The sequence below is a fragment of the Taeniopygia guttata genome, chromosome 4 (assembly GCF_048771995.1).
Source record: "Taeniopygia guttata chromosome 4, bTaeGut7.mat, whole genome shotgun sequence".
Taxonomy (NCBI): domain Eukaryota; kingdom Metazoa; phylum Chordata; class Aves; order Passeriformes; family Estrildidae; genus Taeniopygia; species Taeniopygia guttata.
Window position 1 is genome coordinate 47,092,780 of NC_133028.1, and position 15,512 is coordinate 47,108,291.

The following is a 15,512-nucleotide window of genomic DNA, read 5'->3' on the forward strand; positions in this document are numbered from 1 at the left end:
TTTAAATTAAGAAAGTCTTACTTTTATGGTAACTATATAATAAATTTTCAGTCAGTTTTATTTATTAGTTTTGGAGGACTGATGGGATTGAGAAAAGAGCACTTTCACTCCACTTTGCTAAAATAAGTAGAATCTGCTTATGCCTAAAGAGTACCAAAAAGGTATTTCTATTGATATCTTATTGGTACTTCTAGCTTAAAAGATCTGGCCTTCTTTGGTTTCATCTTCTTGAGGAAATGTCCATTCTTAAGGCTAAAAGACTTCCACATAGTTTGGATTACTCCAAACAGCTGCACTCTGGAAAAATTCTCAAGGTACATATTCAGAGAGCAGAAGTAATGAGGCAACAGCACTTGGGAAATATCCAGCCAGCACTTTTGGTACTGTAAAGTAAATTTTGACAACCAACTCATGAAGTCACATGAGAAATGGCATTGTTTCCCCTCCCACTACTGACATGAGAGAAATTTGTTAGGTTTTCTTTGAAGATCTTTTGTTTCTTATGTGATTCTCAACAGAATCACATGAAGATTGATAAACAAGAGTTTCTCCATCTAAAGAAACAACTTTCAAAGTGCACTCTTAAAGATTTGGAAGTTTTTATTTTCTGAGAGAAATATAAGTCTTGATTTCAAAAATGATTACAGAAAAGTAATAATTCTACACTGGAAATTAGTTGAGCATTTTTTGGGGGGGATCAATGATTAATTTAAAAAATAATTTTGAACAGCAATAGTTTTATTTATTTGAAATACTGGAGAAAATTAGTTGAGGAAATGTAAACATAATTTTCCAGGAAGTGTACAAAACTTTTTGTCATCTTTTTTTATTTAAACAAATTCCTCAAGAATAATTTTGAGGAATGGAAAAAAATCTGTAATAAATTTTACAGGCAGTAAAATTAGATTCAAACAGATACCACAGTTGTAGCTGTGTGGGAGTCAGCAGAAAGCATCCTGGAATGTGGCAGTGTGTTACTATGTCTCTTTCAAGAATCCTCTCTTTTCCTTTTGTAGGAATTAAGTTTTCTTTATCTTTATGGGAGAATGCAGTGCTTTTGCTTGTTTTTTCTTTTAAAAGTCTGTTTTCCTGTGAAGTAATGCTGGCTTTGATGAATAGAGAAGAATTGTATACCCATGTATCTGCTTGCAGGGAATTATATGTGCAAGTTATTTTGTGCTCTATAATACATTCCATGCTGCATACCATAGGGCATTGTTTAGCAGGTGGCAAGTATAAGGAGTATACTGAGACCAGAAGTGAATGAAAGGTTATCAAAGTGAAATGCTGACCAGTGATGTTTATTCAGTTCCAAGGAGTCCCACCACTGTGGGCCAGGGATGAGCGCTGAAGTTACAGGCATTTGAATGAGCGCAATGCAGATACTCACGGTGACAGCACTGAGCTTATTGGTAATAAACCAGTGTGTTTGACAACTGTCAAAGGAAGAATGCCTCCTCAGAGTTTTAAATGAAATATTATCTATTGGAAAGTGTGTTTCGGCATTGTTACTGGCTTTCATGGCTGTGTTGATTGTTCATTGTGGAATTTTAAGCTCTTGCCTATGAATCTACAAAAACATGAATTCTCTTGTGCCCACATATGTTTGAAATAAGGAAAGTTGAAGCCATGAGTAAGCAGGTTCCATCTCTTCTTTAAGCAATGACTAGCAGTTGTGCAAGCTTAAAGATTGCTATATGACGGCAGTGGAGCACCCCTAGTTGCATCATCTTGCCCAGTGAATTGTTACCTTAGCTATTGTTTTATTTTGGAGGTCTCAGCAGTGGTAGTTTATTTTCCTGGGTTTTGTTGTTTTGTTTGTTTGCTTGCTTTTTTTTTTTTTTAATGGGCTGCATTCATTCCTTGTGCAAAGGAGTGCCTCACTGTAAACCTTTCTCTTCCCCACCAGGCCTATCCTTGCACTAACGACAAGGAATGCGAAGTTGGGCGGTACTGCCACAGCCCTCACCAAGCCACGTCTGCGTGCATGCTGTGCCGGAGGAAGAAGAAGCGCTGCCACCGGGACGGGATGTGCTGCCCCGGGAACCGCTGCAACAACGGTACGGCTGCCAGCTCCGGGCTTCTCTGCACAACATCAGCCTTCTTGACATCATCTGTTTCTAGCAACAGTATTTTTTTCCTGGGTGACAGCTCTTCTTGTTCTAAGCCAAGAAAACTTAATTGTCTACTTCATCCCACTCTGCCTAATTTTCTTTAATCGTATTTCTATGTTTATGGCTCAGGTACTACCAGTATTTTCTTATATTTTGTGGTGGAGAAACACAAAAATGCTGCTTAAAATCACAGCTCTATCTTCAGTGTGCTTTGGTTCATTGGAAGACTGCACAGAAGTCATATTTTAAGGAAGCAAAGGAGACTTAATGAATCCTGAATCTACTCTCCCTGAGGAGATTTATAGCCATACTGTTTGCATTTCCATGGAGACTGGAGAGGGATGTCTGTAAGAAGCTCTCCAGGGGCTCAGACCATAAAGACAGAGTGACAGAGAGACTGTCTGACAGTGAGTGAAGCAGAGCTGTGGTGAAGCTAAGTGCCAGGAGCCAGAGGTGAATGTGTCATTAGAGCTGAGCTTTACTGAGGCCAAACCCCGGTGCTTTCATCATCCTGACTTGGCCAGTCAGTGCATGCCTCTCAGCTGCTTTTTCTCTTATTCAAATCTTTGAGTGGCTGTCTTTATCTTGCAGGTATTTGCATACCAGTAACTGAAAGTATCCTTACTCCTCACATCCCTGCTCTAGAAGGGCCACGCAACAAGAAGAATGGTCATTATGCGAGCAAGGATTTGGGATGGCACAACCTGGGAAGGCCCCGATCCAAGCTGTCACACATAAAGGGTAAGATGACATTTGGACTGGACTGCTCTGTTCCTTTGTGCCATGAATCATGTTATTGCTGTTAAGATACAGCAGTGGAAACCAGAAATAGGCAGTGATTTCACAGGGAGTGAATGTGAGAGATCACAGCACGACTCGGAAAGTGATGTAACATCAACCGACAGTTGCTGTGATTGAAACAGCATCTGCTTTCTTCTCTGTATCAGATGTGGACTGACAATCATGTTATCAGTTGTGCAAGATTGCAGACATCCTCCTCTTGTAACAGCCATGTAATTGAACACTTGTAATTCTGCTTACAATCCTGTAGCTGAATTTCTTCTTACTAAGTCTAATGGCAGGTCTCATGAATTACCCCCTTGAACCTTCCTAATGAATATTTTCTCTTGTGTTTACATCCTTCAAATAGCCACAGGTGGAAATATCACCTCTGCTTTTTCTCAGTTTCTTTTGGATAAGTCTGCACTGAATCTGTACTTTCACATGTTAACATGAGATAAAATAATTTGATGGTTCTTTTTAGGACACGAAGGCGATCCCTGCCTACGGTCATCAGACTGTATTGAGGGACACTGCTGTGCTCGCCACTTCTGGACCAAAATTTGCAAGCCTGTGTTGCATCAGGGGGAGGTATGCACCAAACAGCGCAAGAAAGGGTCCCATGGACTGGAGATTTTCCAACGATGTGACTGTGCCAAGGGCTTGTCTTGTAAAGTATGGAAGGATGCCACCTCCTCTTCTAAATCAAGACTTCATGTGTGCCAGAAGATCTGAATGAGGATTGGGAAGATATTATTAAGTGACTGTGGCTTTATGTGCTTAATGCATTATGGCATGGCGGAAAAAGGGGACTGCAAATGAAAGTGGAATGCTAAAGTAACAATTAGAGTATGAGTAGAAGTCACACCAAATGCATTTCTTTTTGAGCTGGTGGTAAACACAAGCGTAGCTGGAGTTCACCTACCACGCAGTTCTCCTGTAAATAATTCTACAGTTTGTGGGAAATGCTAGTATGCAGACAAGTAGAGTGGAAATGAATGTCACTTACCTTGCTGTGTTGTCCCATGATGTTTCAGGGGTTCAGTGTTAGGGCTACAGTGGGTCTACTGCGAGGTAAGGATTTTCTACAGAAATTGTATACATTGTACTCCTATAGGAAGCAGTGCGTGCCAGGAAGACTCATCTGTCAACACATCACTGCAGGTGTGAGAAATGGAAATAAAGTTACTGTGAATGTCTACATGCCCTCGTTATTCAGGGCTGACATTCAACAAGGAAGCACTCCTGCAGGACAAGAGTGCTATGTTTTGCAGGCCCTTATGAAGAAGGTGAAAACTGGCCATCCCAAAATTTCAAGAGAGCAGCAGTTTATCTTAGAGGAGGCATTTAAACAGAGTTTTGTTTCCTATACATGGGTAAATTGAAATGTTTATGTAGTTCAATGTCATAGTAATTACTTGTATTTTTCTCAGTTTACTGCTAATATACATTGGGTTGAACAGATGAAGCAAATATGTGTGCATGCTGAATCCAGAATTATATACAGGCAGTTCCTCATTAGTCCTAAATATACTTTCCTTGCCTAAGCATTCTTGCATTATAGACATTTCCAAAAGAAATAGCAGAGTGTTGAAGTGCTTAACACGAAGAGCTTTGAAGTTGTTTCTCTATTGCTGTTATAATATATTCAACACCTCAACATTTGTTGAAGTGTTTCGAGCATAGTGCTACAAACTCAAATTTTTACATCTTATGGCACTCTGCAGCAGTATAATGGATTTGTTCTCGAGACAGCAGAGAAAGAGTTGAGTCTTTGAGCATCTCCTCTCCTGCAGAAGAGGATGTAAGAAGATGGCATGACCACAAATGATTTGTTAAACATCATGTGATGTCACAGCATACCAGCCTCCAGCATGTATTCAGCCTGAAACTGATGTCCTCTCATTCTGGAGTGCTCTGCCAGGAATGACAGAAATACATAGACTGTGGAAACAGCTGCCAACCCTACGTTGTTTGTGTACTGGTTAGAAAAAGGACAGCCGCTCTCCGGTGACTTGTCTCCCAGTTCTTTTCAAACTTTTAAAGTTTTACTTATTTTCAAATATTCCTTTGTATAAACTTTGGTAAAGAGACTGATATTATTTTAAAGAAGTTCAATTCTGTAATTGACCTACTGCTATGTTGTAATTACCCATTTATAATTACCCATTTTCATGTTCTATGGTACAAAGATAAAAAGATACTTTTCTGTTTATTCAGTTCTGCACAACATGGGTAGGCCAGTGTGTAGTTTTACTTTGAAGACCACATTGCCATTACCTGATATATTTTTCCACCAGTGGGCTACTTTAAAGCTTTAGCTTGGCTACACTACTTGATTCAGCCTTCCTAATTAGAAAACAGACCTCATCTTCATTGCCCTTATCTTTCATAAGAGTCAGAAGAGTATTTCACTCACCTCCTTCCCTACTGGAAACAACTCTTCTTACTGCAGCATTTTCCAATGTCACTGAAACAGAAATAAGGCCCAGAAATTGCAAAATACTAAAAAAGTCCAGGAACCAATTCTACAAGTTTTATTTACACTGACACAGCACATACTCAGAAGAAGAACTCAAGTGCTCTCATTGCTCAAGTCCTCACTACATATAAAAGAAAATGAGCAGGGGGGTTGCAGAAATGGGGTCCCAGCATTTTTTAGCTCTTCTTATTGGCCTACCCGCCATTTTGCTCTTGCAAAACACAGTTATTTGTAATAATTTATTTACAGGAAATGTTTAATGAGATGTATTTTCTTATAGAGATATTTCTTACACAAAGCTTTGTAGCAAAATATATTTGCAGCCTGTTGAATTTAATGTAGAAAAATGTATAATAAGATTAAATATATTAAATTTCTTTTCACATTCCTCCCCAAGTATGTTACCCATATTCTTTTCCTTACTTGCTACTTAAGAAGAATAGTTCTTTACAGAAAGACATGAAAATCAATTGAGAAAACAATCTTGTATCTTAGCTATGCAAGTAAAAACATCTGATTGTATTTGTGTCTGTGTGTAGGCTGAGTTCTGGTAAAGAATATGAAGGTCATCTTAAAATACCCAGACATCATTTCTACAAAACTGGTTTAAGTGACAGCTACCTGAATGCTTCTCTTGGGCCGCTTTAACTCTAAACATTCAAGAATACATTTTGAAAATAGTGCACCTGGTTGTGTAATATAAAAACAACCAGGTTAAGTAGGAAAGGTATCCAGACACATTTCCTGGATAGTGATATATACCAGAGGGATTCATGCTGGAAAAAGGTGGTATTCAAATTACATAGCATTTTGTTAGAGGCTACAACATGCAAATGCACTCCTGCAAAATCTATAACTAGCAATTCTGAAATGGCAACTTACAGCATTCAGCTCTAATAAGATGAAACAATCCATGTGACACAACTGCGAATACCATTAATAAAACCAGCCGAGTTTTGATCCCAGGAAAACTCCTGCAGAGCACAATAAATATTGCAAAATAATGCCTGTGGTTATTGAGCAATGGTCTTGATATCCCTGCTAGTTGTTGCTGGTAACCCTTGCTCCAACAGATGTACATTTGGGGGATAGAATGATCTCCAAGTCACACAAGTGATTGTATAAAATGAAAAGGTTTAGCTACTGTCATTTGCAATATTTGGTTGGTAGGCCTTTGAAAATTCCAACGCTTTTAACATCAACATAATAAAGTTGTGAGCATTTTCAGAGCCCAATGACTTCAACAAAGACTGCCAAAGCCTTCAGAGATTTCATCTGGGAACAAAAACAATAGGCACAGGCAGTTCCTTGCACACCACAAATGCTGAGCCTCATAGCTGAACAGAGTAGTATGCGTGCAGTTTCAAAAGACTGAACTTTGGTTGTTTAGAAGACAGTCAGTCAATGTTTTGTGGAAATATACATCAGTTTGGGAATAAAGGAACAGCTAAATTTTGGGATAATTGCTCTCACTCACTGTGTCACTCATCACGGGAATTAGGAATGTGTTTGGTTCAGTAACGTTTCAGAAATCTGCTGTCATGACACAAGTACACAGGATGTTATTGCTGAACAATTCAAACAATTTTCCTATTAGCCTAGAATAGCCTCAACAATGCAACATCTCTTTGGAAATACTTACTAACTTTCCTAAAAATAATGGATTTCTACATTATAACTGCATATATTTGATTTACAGTATAAATGTGGGTGTGTATCTATTACTGTACTATTTGCTTTGTCTCATTTTGTTTGCAACCTATAGTATTTATTATTTGAAACACTTTTAATGAAAACAATTAAAATTATTTATCTGCTTCTATAACAACACTTTCAACAGCAGACATCCAGCATCTGCCACCTAAACCAGAATTCACTGAAATTTAAGCCATCTTCTGCATATTCTAACTTTCCAGCTCATTGTCTCAGCAACAGCTAAATAGCCCTCACCAAACACTATAAAGTATCTTGGGCAGAGGCTGAGAAGAGACATTCCTAAACTATTCCTTCCATCTCTGCTTTCACTTTAGAGCTCTGCATCATCACCCCCACTAGCAAAAGTAAGTGTTATCAAAGGAAGTTTGTATTTTTCATCCCTTCTAGTTTGCTTTCCTTCTAGGAAAGCCATTTAAGAAAGAGATCCTGGAGGTCAAACCCACAGAAACTCATAGAACAGAGGCTCTAAGCTCAGGCTTTTAAGAGTTTTGAGATCTATCCTCTAAATTTCAAAAACTTAATTGCTAGAAGAATTATGTATATATCAAGACCACATTTATAAAACATAAAGAAATCTTGTTCTTTGGTTTGTCACTCACATTTTCTGAAAAAAACCTGCCCACAGTGGTGGAGTAAAAGCAAACACTTTTTCCTCACCCAAACAACTTTCCCTGTAGTCCCTGACAAAGGGAAAGCAGTTGTTTTGTATTTCTTTTGCTCTAGGCACAGTGTACACGAAGGAATAATTAATTTTGTTTTATAATAAAGTTATGGTTTCTTGCCTTGCTTACCAGTCTGAGGTATGATATCTTGCTTTTACTGCATTAGACAGGAGTGAAGAAACAGCTTCAAGGTCTGTGCTCCCTCATTTAAATCCTAGTGTTTCACTGAAATAAACAGAGACTTTCAGCTCAAGTGCCTTATCAGCCAATACAGTTTTTCACATGCTCACCACTACCAAAGACTGCTTAGAGTACAACACAGACCCTGTATCCATTCTTACCATTTGTTTAGGTTCAACTTTACCTGGCTTCTATGAGTTACTGAGAAGCCCCAGATGTCTGCTGCAGCCCATTCTCACTGCTCTGCCAGCTTTTTTTCTGCACAGCCCTGCTTGTGGCAGAAATGCAGGAGGTGAGGGGAAAGCACTGAAAAAGCTGGAGGTTGCAAGGGTGGGAGCCAGCCCAAAGCTTGAAACGGTGGGCAAGCTAACTCACAAAAAGTAGTTAGATGCTGTTGCAAACACTGTGAACATTAGTGGTATCCCACACAATAATTAGGAGCAGGGAAAGGCAAATGCCCTCTCTTTGTTCCTGAGCCATGACCCCGCAGTACTGCCCCAAAGAGGGGAGGCATGTTTTAGTGGCTCAGGTCCCTCAAAAGCCAAAGTGTTGAGCCCATTTCCCCTGGAATTAGTATGCCTCTCACCTTGGTCTTCTGTGTCTCCAAATCCTGGGAATTCCAGAGGCTTTGGATTCAGGCGCATTGTTTGGATAACATTGTTATAGCTCAGAGCCTGCCCGTGCCCAGGGATCCCACTGAAAGTCTGTGCAGAAGGAGGAGGCAAAAGCAGGAGACAACTGCTCTTTACAGAGCTCCAGCTGGTCCTGGAGCTGTTATTTTGACCACCACTAACGGGACTGACCCTGATGGATATATAGCATTGGATAGAGCTCGTTGCAAATTTGTTTGTTCTGGCAGCTCCCTGGGTTTTTTTGGGAATTGCTTATTGTTATAGCATGGGTGTCAATTACTTATTTACAAATGTCTGGTACCAATAAACTGCTCTTTGCAGTACCAGCTTGCAGCTTGATTTAGAAGTGGTTTGCTGCCTGCCAACTTCCTGAAGCAGAGGAAATAATCCTTTAGAGGAAATTAAGATTTGAATAATAATAGGGGTGGGTTTTGTTTAATTTTTTTCTTTCCTTGTTAAGAAAAAATATTTAGAAAAAAAGAAGAAAACACCATTAACACACAAAGATTTCTTGACACAAATAGTAGTTTTAGGGTCTTTAGCGAAGCTTGTACTGTAATTCTCCACTGTTGTTATCAGATGGCTGAAGAGTAGTTACAAAATCAGAAATGTATACCAGTGTGGTTGCTGTGGTATTGTTCCAATTTTCTATTCCTCATAAGCTATTTATTTCAGAGAGTATCTTATTCAGCAATATTCACTCAAACTTGCAATTTTTAAAAAAAAATTCAAGTATTAAACATTCAATTATTCAGTAAAATTTTAATTGTAGGACTCACAAGTATTGTTTCTTTCCTTAGTGAAGGTAATTTTTAATTGAGCCATCAAAGCATATAGATACATTGAAAAGTACTGAATGACATAATGAGTTCTGGAAGAAATTTGCCAGGAATTTTGGAATTCAGCACTCTAATGAATCCAATGACCACTCAACGCTTTAGAAAAATCCACCTCAAAGTTTTTTGGGCAATGTCTTTTTGTCAATATCTGAGCAGTTTTGGATATTGCAACAGTGCTTAAAAGAAAATCCTAATTTATGTGCTCTCAAAGGGCAGTCAAGAAATATTTTTGAAGTTCGGAAGAGGGTGCTAACTGTCCTTGCCAATGCAGCACACTGATAGCTGGTAATACTGTACATTTAGAGACCTATTGGATTAAGCTATTGGACTTTTTAATTACTTGAAAGCCAGTGCTCTTTATCTGGGAGCTTCCTTCCAGTCTGCCAACATTTACCGCAACAGGACTTCACCCATGTGAAAATTACTTATTGAAAATATTTCGTAGTCAACAGGCAATTCCCATCATGGTGCCATAAACCTGTCCATGCAACTTGTATGTTGACAGTCATTACTATCATTAGTGAAAATCTCTCTAATTAGGCAATCAGGAAGACACTTATATGAAGAAATATTGCTTTTCATGCATTCATCTTAACAAAATTTGAAATGATTTACCTATAATAAGAGTCAACTTCCTTGGTGCTGCGTTTCCCATCTGGACAAAGAGGTTCATTTTTACATGACCAAACATATTTAATGAGCCTCTCAGCTGTGTTATCAGAGCAATTTTACATGTCCTAAAAACAACACAGGAAATTAGTTTTCATCTATGAGCTCAAATCAAGTTTTATTTTTGATTATACAATCACATATCTGCATTTTAAAAAAAATATAAACTGTTCTAATTTTCAGACTGTTTCAGGTTTATTCCACCTCTAACCCAGTTTCAGAATTTAAACCAAAGTAATTTCATGGAATGTAGAAGTAAGCAGAACTGAATGATCATTTCTAATTTCTATTGAGCACTAAAAAATCAAGTAGACAAACTGTCAGGAAAATATGAGATGAAGCCTGCAACAGCTTGAAATAAATGCTAGCATTCCTGTTCATTTCAGTGCATTCCGAGTGTTTCCTTAAATACTTTTCTGATATACAAACATTTAGAGTATATAGAGGCTGATTTAGTGGTGATTCCCTCCCTTCAGTGATCAGGAGTAACAACATTACAGGAACAGAAAATAGTTGCAGGAGAACATTCATGGAGGAGAATAAGGAGGTTTAGTTCAAGGGTTGATGGTTTATTGACTTTGTAGAAAGAAAATTACTGTGAAGATGATGATGAAATGCTATAAAGTAATGAGAGGTTGAAAGAAGGTAACCTGATGCAATAGTTAAAAATTCTTCATGTTAGAAAGAAGCAGTATGTCATCATAATACTCATGTGCATAATGAGATAATTTATTTTACCTACTTAGCCCATTTAAACAGTCAAGAATATTGTCCTAAAGCACAGCTCACACATGATATCAAATAATATTTCCCTCAAAGTCATTTCACTTTGAAATCACTGAGATAGAAGGTGGCTTGTTTCATGTTTAAATATATCTGCTTTATCCCCATTTGGTTAAACTGGATTTTTTTTTTTTTCTGTCTGGGTGAAGGAGACACATCTAGCCACTCACATTTCAATTAATCTAGGGAAATTGGTGAGACTATTGAAACGTGTGCAGAAACTGCTAAAGTGACCAACAGGTCAAATCAGCTTCATTGACACTTAAATTGGTAACTGTGGAGACACTCAAGTACTGTAGTTTAAAGGTCATCAGAACTAGAACTTGTGGCAAAATCTATGGAAAATATTTTTTTTATTCTTTTATTGCTTCTGTTTGAGGCTAGAAAGCAGGATTTTTTATGAGGGATTTTTATTTTTGAATAGCTCTAGATAAAAATTCCTTTTGAGTATTCCTTCCCGCCCTGGGACCTTAACATAAGAAGCACATGGACATGTTGGAGTGAGTCCAGCGGAGGTCATGAAAATGCTCAGAGGGTTGGAGCACCTCTCCTCTGCAGACAGGTTGAGAGAGCTGGAATCGTTTAGCCTGGAGAAAAGAAGGTTCTGGAGAGTCCTTACAGCACCTTTCAGTGTCTGAAGGGGGCCTGCAGGAAAGCTGGAGAGGGACTTTTTACAAAGGCATGTAGTGATAGGACAAGGGAGAATGGCTTTAAACTGAAAGAGGGCAGGTTTAGTTTAGATATTAGGAAGAAAGCCCTTCTTGTAAGGGTGGTGAAGCACTGGAATGGTTTGCCCAGAGAAGCTGTGGATGCCCCATCCCTGGAGATGTTCAATATCAGCTTGGATGGGGCTTTGAGCAACCAGAATTCATGGAAGTGTCCTTGCCTGTGGCAGGGGAGCTGGAACTAGATGATCTTTAAAGTCCCTTTCAAGCCTATCAATTTTTAAATTTTTTCCTTAATCAAGTGTTCAATATTGATGTTGCATCTTTTTTTGCAACAAACAAGCAACCCACTACAACACTGACATTTAGAAAATTTCCTTACACAGTAGCAAGAAATGTAGACTCCATGCCTCCCTAAGCCACAAGAATGGTCTCCAGTTCTTAGCAAGGAAATATTAGCAATGAAAACTTAATTGTAAGTCCCCTTCTGTTTGATATAAGAATTGGAAAACACATTTTCTCTAAAAAAAGTAGTTTGGATTATCCCTGGGAACTTTAGTGAAAAAGTTTACTAGAAGATTTTGCATAATGTATTAACAATAAAAATAACAAAAACAACAACAACAACATAATAACAGTAATAATAATATTTTTCTAGTTTGCTAGAAGATTTTACTACATTTTTAAATATGTTATTTTTCAGGCTTAAAAATGTACAGGACTTAATAAAGGATTTGGCCAAAGAGAAGACCTGGCAAAGGATTCCTTTCAGCAAATTTTAACTGTCTGAAGGTTAAGTGACATGACAAGATTATACAGACTAGAGACAGTGAAAAGATAATTCACCTGCCCCATGTCAGAGCCTGCTTCTGTAGAAGACTGCCTGGTGCTTGGTGCTTGCCTCTGTTTCTCCACGGAGTAGAGGGAGAGCTTCAACACTGAGTTCATACCACATCTGTAGCTTTCAGATGAGTAAGGAACAGAGAATATGAATTGTACCCTTTGTGCATAGGAGGGAAAGGTTTAAGCAGTGTATGCACAGCAGGAAGAGTGGGTCAAATACTGCCTAAGATCAATATTTTAAAACCTATCACTATCTATATTTTAACCTTCCAATAGCACGCATTAGCATGGTGCAGTTTTTGCACCCACCTAATGAGTATTTTATAAACTACTTCTCATTGCATCTGGTTCTTTATCTGTTCTTCAAACCTGTAACAGAGTGCAGGGCTGCCTTGACCCTCCAGGGACATCTGTGACGCCCTCCTGAGCATCCCTCCCTCCTGGCTCTGCCTGATGATGCCTCCCTCACAAACTAATCATTAAATTTTCAGCCAGAGTTTTGCCTCTCATTAACCCCTTGTTTCTAGAAGACACTCCCTACAGACTCCAGGACATCCACAGGTGTCTTTGATCTCAGCTGAACCACCAGCATGACTTTGTTGTTTTGTTTTTACTTATTCCCCCACCAGTCTGCAGCCACCTCTCTAAAGTCTAAACCCTTTGGTGTTGGGTCTGAATTTTTCTTCTGTATTTGTTAGCACTCAGCACAAGAGCATACAAATTCACAGACAAAAACTATTACCATCCTTATTTTTACTACTATATATATATATATATACACATTTACTACAAATTTCAGATGGGATTATTCTGTTAACAATTCTTAGAGCCAAATGAATATACAGCATTGTCCTGCCTCACACTACAACAATTTTCAAGTTGTTTCATGACCCCCCCACCATGTTCAGAGACATTAATGTAGGAAGTATGCCTGTTGTCAGTAAGTTGAAAATGAATTAGGAGTTTTCAAACAAAAAAAAGGCAAGAAATATATTGTTAAATTAAAAAAAAAAAAAAAAAAAAAAAAAAAAAGGAAAACCTCATACTCTGCATAAAGGTGGTCCTAATATAAACTCTAGGAAGCTTTTCAGTAAGAATGTGAATCAAGCTGTGGCTGTCCTGGAAGACATGCTGCAAACACAAGCAAGCTGATGGCAGTTCCTCAGTGTCTTCTCCCAGGGAGGTAGAATTGCTGGTTCTGGATCTGAACATTTCCAACTACAACAAAAACACTTTAAAGTATCTTGCCATCACACTTGGTATCATGCTAACTGCAGAAACTCCTACTATCTGCTGTTCTCATCCCATGAAAAACATGACTTCACTATACTGGGATTACAAACTGCTCCTCAAGCAATGTGGTAATTTAAATTCCATTTCCCATATGGACAAGGCAAACAAGCTGTAGATGGACCTTCCAGCTATTCTTTCTTTTTAATAACTGATGCATGATGGTCATATGCTAAACTCATTTGTCAATCTTGTTTTTTTATCTATTGCCTGGAAAATACAGCAACTTATGGATGGAAGGGAGACTTCAGGGCCGTGAATTAAAAACAGCCTGCTTGGAGTAGTGAGGACAGGTGCTGGCTTTGGCCAGCTGAGCAGGTGGAGGAGCTGCTTGTGAGCATCAAGGGTCCAGACAGACCCACTGATTAGGAGAGTGATAGGAACAGGGCACTTTGTGTAGGCAGTTTCAAACCCCGTAACTTCTCACCTGAAGCACCCTGGTCAGAGCCCAGCCATGCCCAGGGAGCTCCACCTTGTCCTGGTGATGTGCTGGTGAAGGCTCTGCACACCCAGTGCTCACTGGGCTTGGACCTATTCCAGAGACATCGAGTTCTCCGCTTCGGTCCAACTGGCAGTCTCAGTTTTGCTCTAATGAGGCCCAAGGTGGAAATAAGCTGGAGAGGTGCATTCCTGCTTTCCTCCTGACAAGGGCCTCTCAAGGGAGCTGCTTGCACACTGCTGTGGCCATGTGAGCTGAGCCATCAGCTCACGCCACCCTGGGACGAGAGAAATGGCACAACCCAGCCATCACACAGCACATGGGGAGGGGTCCCCTCAGGAAAGGAAGAAGCCATGTGCACCTGTGGTTTTATTAGGAAAAAAAAAAAAAAAGCAAGCCTTAAGGACCATGCTTCTATATAATTTTAAAAAAAATTCAACCCCTTTTAAGTGTTTTCAAACACTGACATCATGTTTCTAACAAAAAATAGTGTAGTTCTACTCGTATTAGTTTTGTCCCTCAGGGACCTTTTTGTTGTATTTCAAACACATCTGAGCTAGGAAAACCAAGGACAAATTTAAAAAATCTGTATTTGGAGATACAAATTGGGAAACAGTATTTTGGAAATGGATTTGATTGGTGAAAGACAGACACTTTAACACAATATGTAAAAATGGGTTTGGAATATACTAGACAATAAACAGGGTGAAGAAAGATATTTACACTACTTAGCTGTTCTAAAGCAGGGCATGTTCTCAGGCAGAGTTTAAAAACACAGATCCAACAATTTAATTTATGTATTTTGAGCTTAATAAAAAAGGCTAAGCTTTTAAATTACTTTAATATTACATAAAAAATTTCACGGGCCAGATTTCTACTGCAGGTTTTTTTTGTATATGGAGTAAGTTGAACTAAACTTGTCTCTGAATGAGATCACATTTAAAATGGTTATAATGATTTAATTGAATTTATAATTCTAGGAACAAAAACAAACTTTCCAGTACTTGTTTCTACAAGGTAAGTGTTTTGCAGAGACAAAACACTTAATTTAGTATTCATAAATCCTAAGATACCAGTCCTGAGATGGGGGGAATTTTAAATTTGTCTAAGATATCTGAAGATGTTGAATTAAGTGAGACTTTCAGAAACATCAACCTTTCAGTAATTATCCTGGCTTTTAAGTTTTATTCTTCAATAATGTACATTAAATATTTTTTTCTTATGACTGCTGTAATTGTTACATAGCTGTTGCAACCCTTGTACCTGTCATATCATTAGCAGATATACCTACAGAATTGCAACTTGCATTTAAATCCTATTGGTAAAATTTTAATAACCTGGGTATAAAAAGAGTCCATGTACTTTTGTAAGACTTATAAACCCTGCATATCATGCCACACTTCTTACTCCAGTGCAAG

General features: G+C 38.5%; 1 protein-coding gene and 1 long non-coding RNA gene across 19 annotated transcripts in view; one reads left to right on the forward strand and one right to left on the reverse strand.

Moving 5' to 3' along the window:
* DKK2 (dickkopf WNT signaling pathway inhibitor 2) overlaps positions 1 to 5,772 on the forward strand; it is a 327,752-nt gene extending 321,980 nt beyond the window's left edge. For all 6 annotated transcript variants that reach the window (XM_072928537.1, XM_072928541.1, XM_072928538.1 and 3 more), the window contains 3 exons: positions 1,910 to 2,060; positions 2,706 to 2,855; positions 3,379 to 5,772. In XM_072928537.1, coding sequence (XP_072784638.1) covers positions 1,910 to 2,060; positions 2,706 to 2,855; positions 3,379 to 3,629 — 552 coding nt within the window. In that variant the 3' untranslated portion in view covers positions 3,630 to 5,772. The remainder of the gene's footprint in view (positions 1 to 1,909; positions 2,061 to 2,705; positions 2,856 to 3,378) is intronic.
* LOC140683981 (uncharacterized) overlaps positions 1 to 15,512 on the reverse strand; it is a 169,998-nt gene that overhangs the window by 51,425 nt on the left and 103,061 nt on the right. For 5 of the 13 annotated variants that reach the window (XR_012055716.1, XR_012055712.1, XR_012055713.1 and 2 more), the window contains exons 3-7: positions 10,021 to 10,142; positions 8,521 to 8,638; positions 7,884 to 7,979; positions 5,314 to 5,364; positions 3,904 to 4,052 (exon numbers count right to left, since the gene is read on the reverse strand). This is a non-coding gene — a long non-coding RNA (uncharacterized lncRNA). Of the gene's footprint in view, positions 1 to 2,255; positions 4,053 to 5,313; positions 5,365 to 6,258; positions 6,351 to 7,883; positions 7,980 to 8,520; positions 8,639 to 10,020; positions 10,143 to 12,368; positions 13,389 to 13,411; positions 14,044 to 14,082; positions 14,456 to 15,512 lie in introns of those variants that run through there. The other 8 variants (XR_012055715.1, XR_012055707.1, XR_012055719.1 and 5 more) reach the window with 7 other exon arrangements.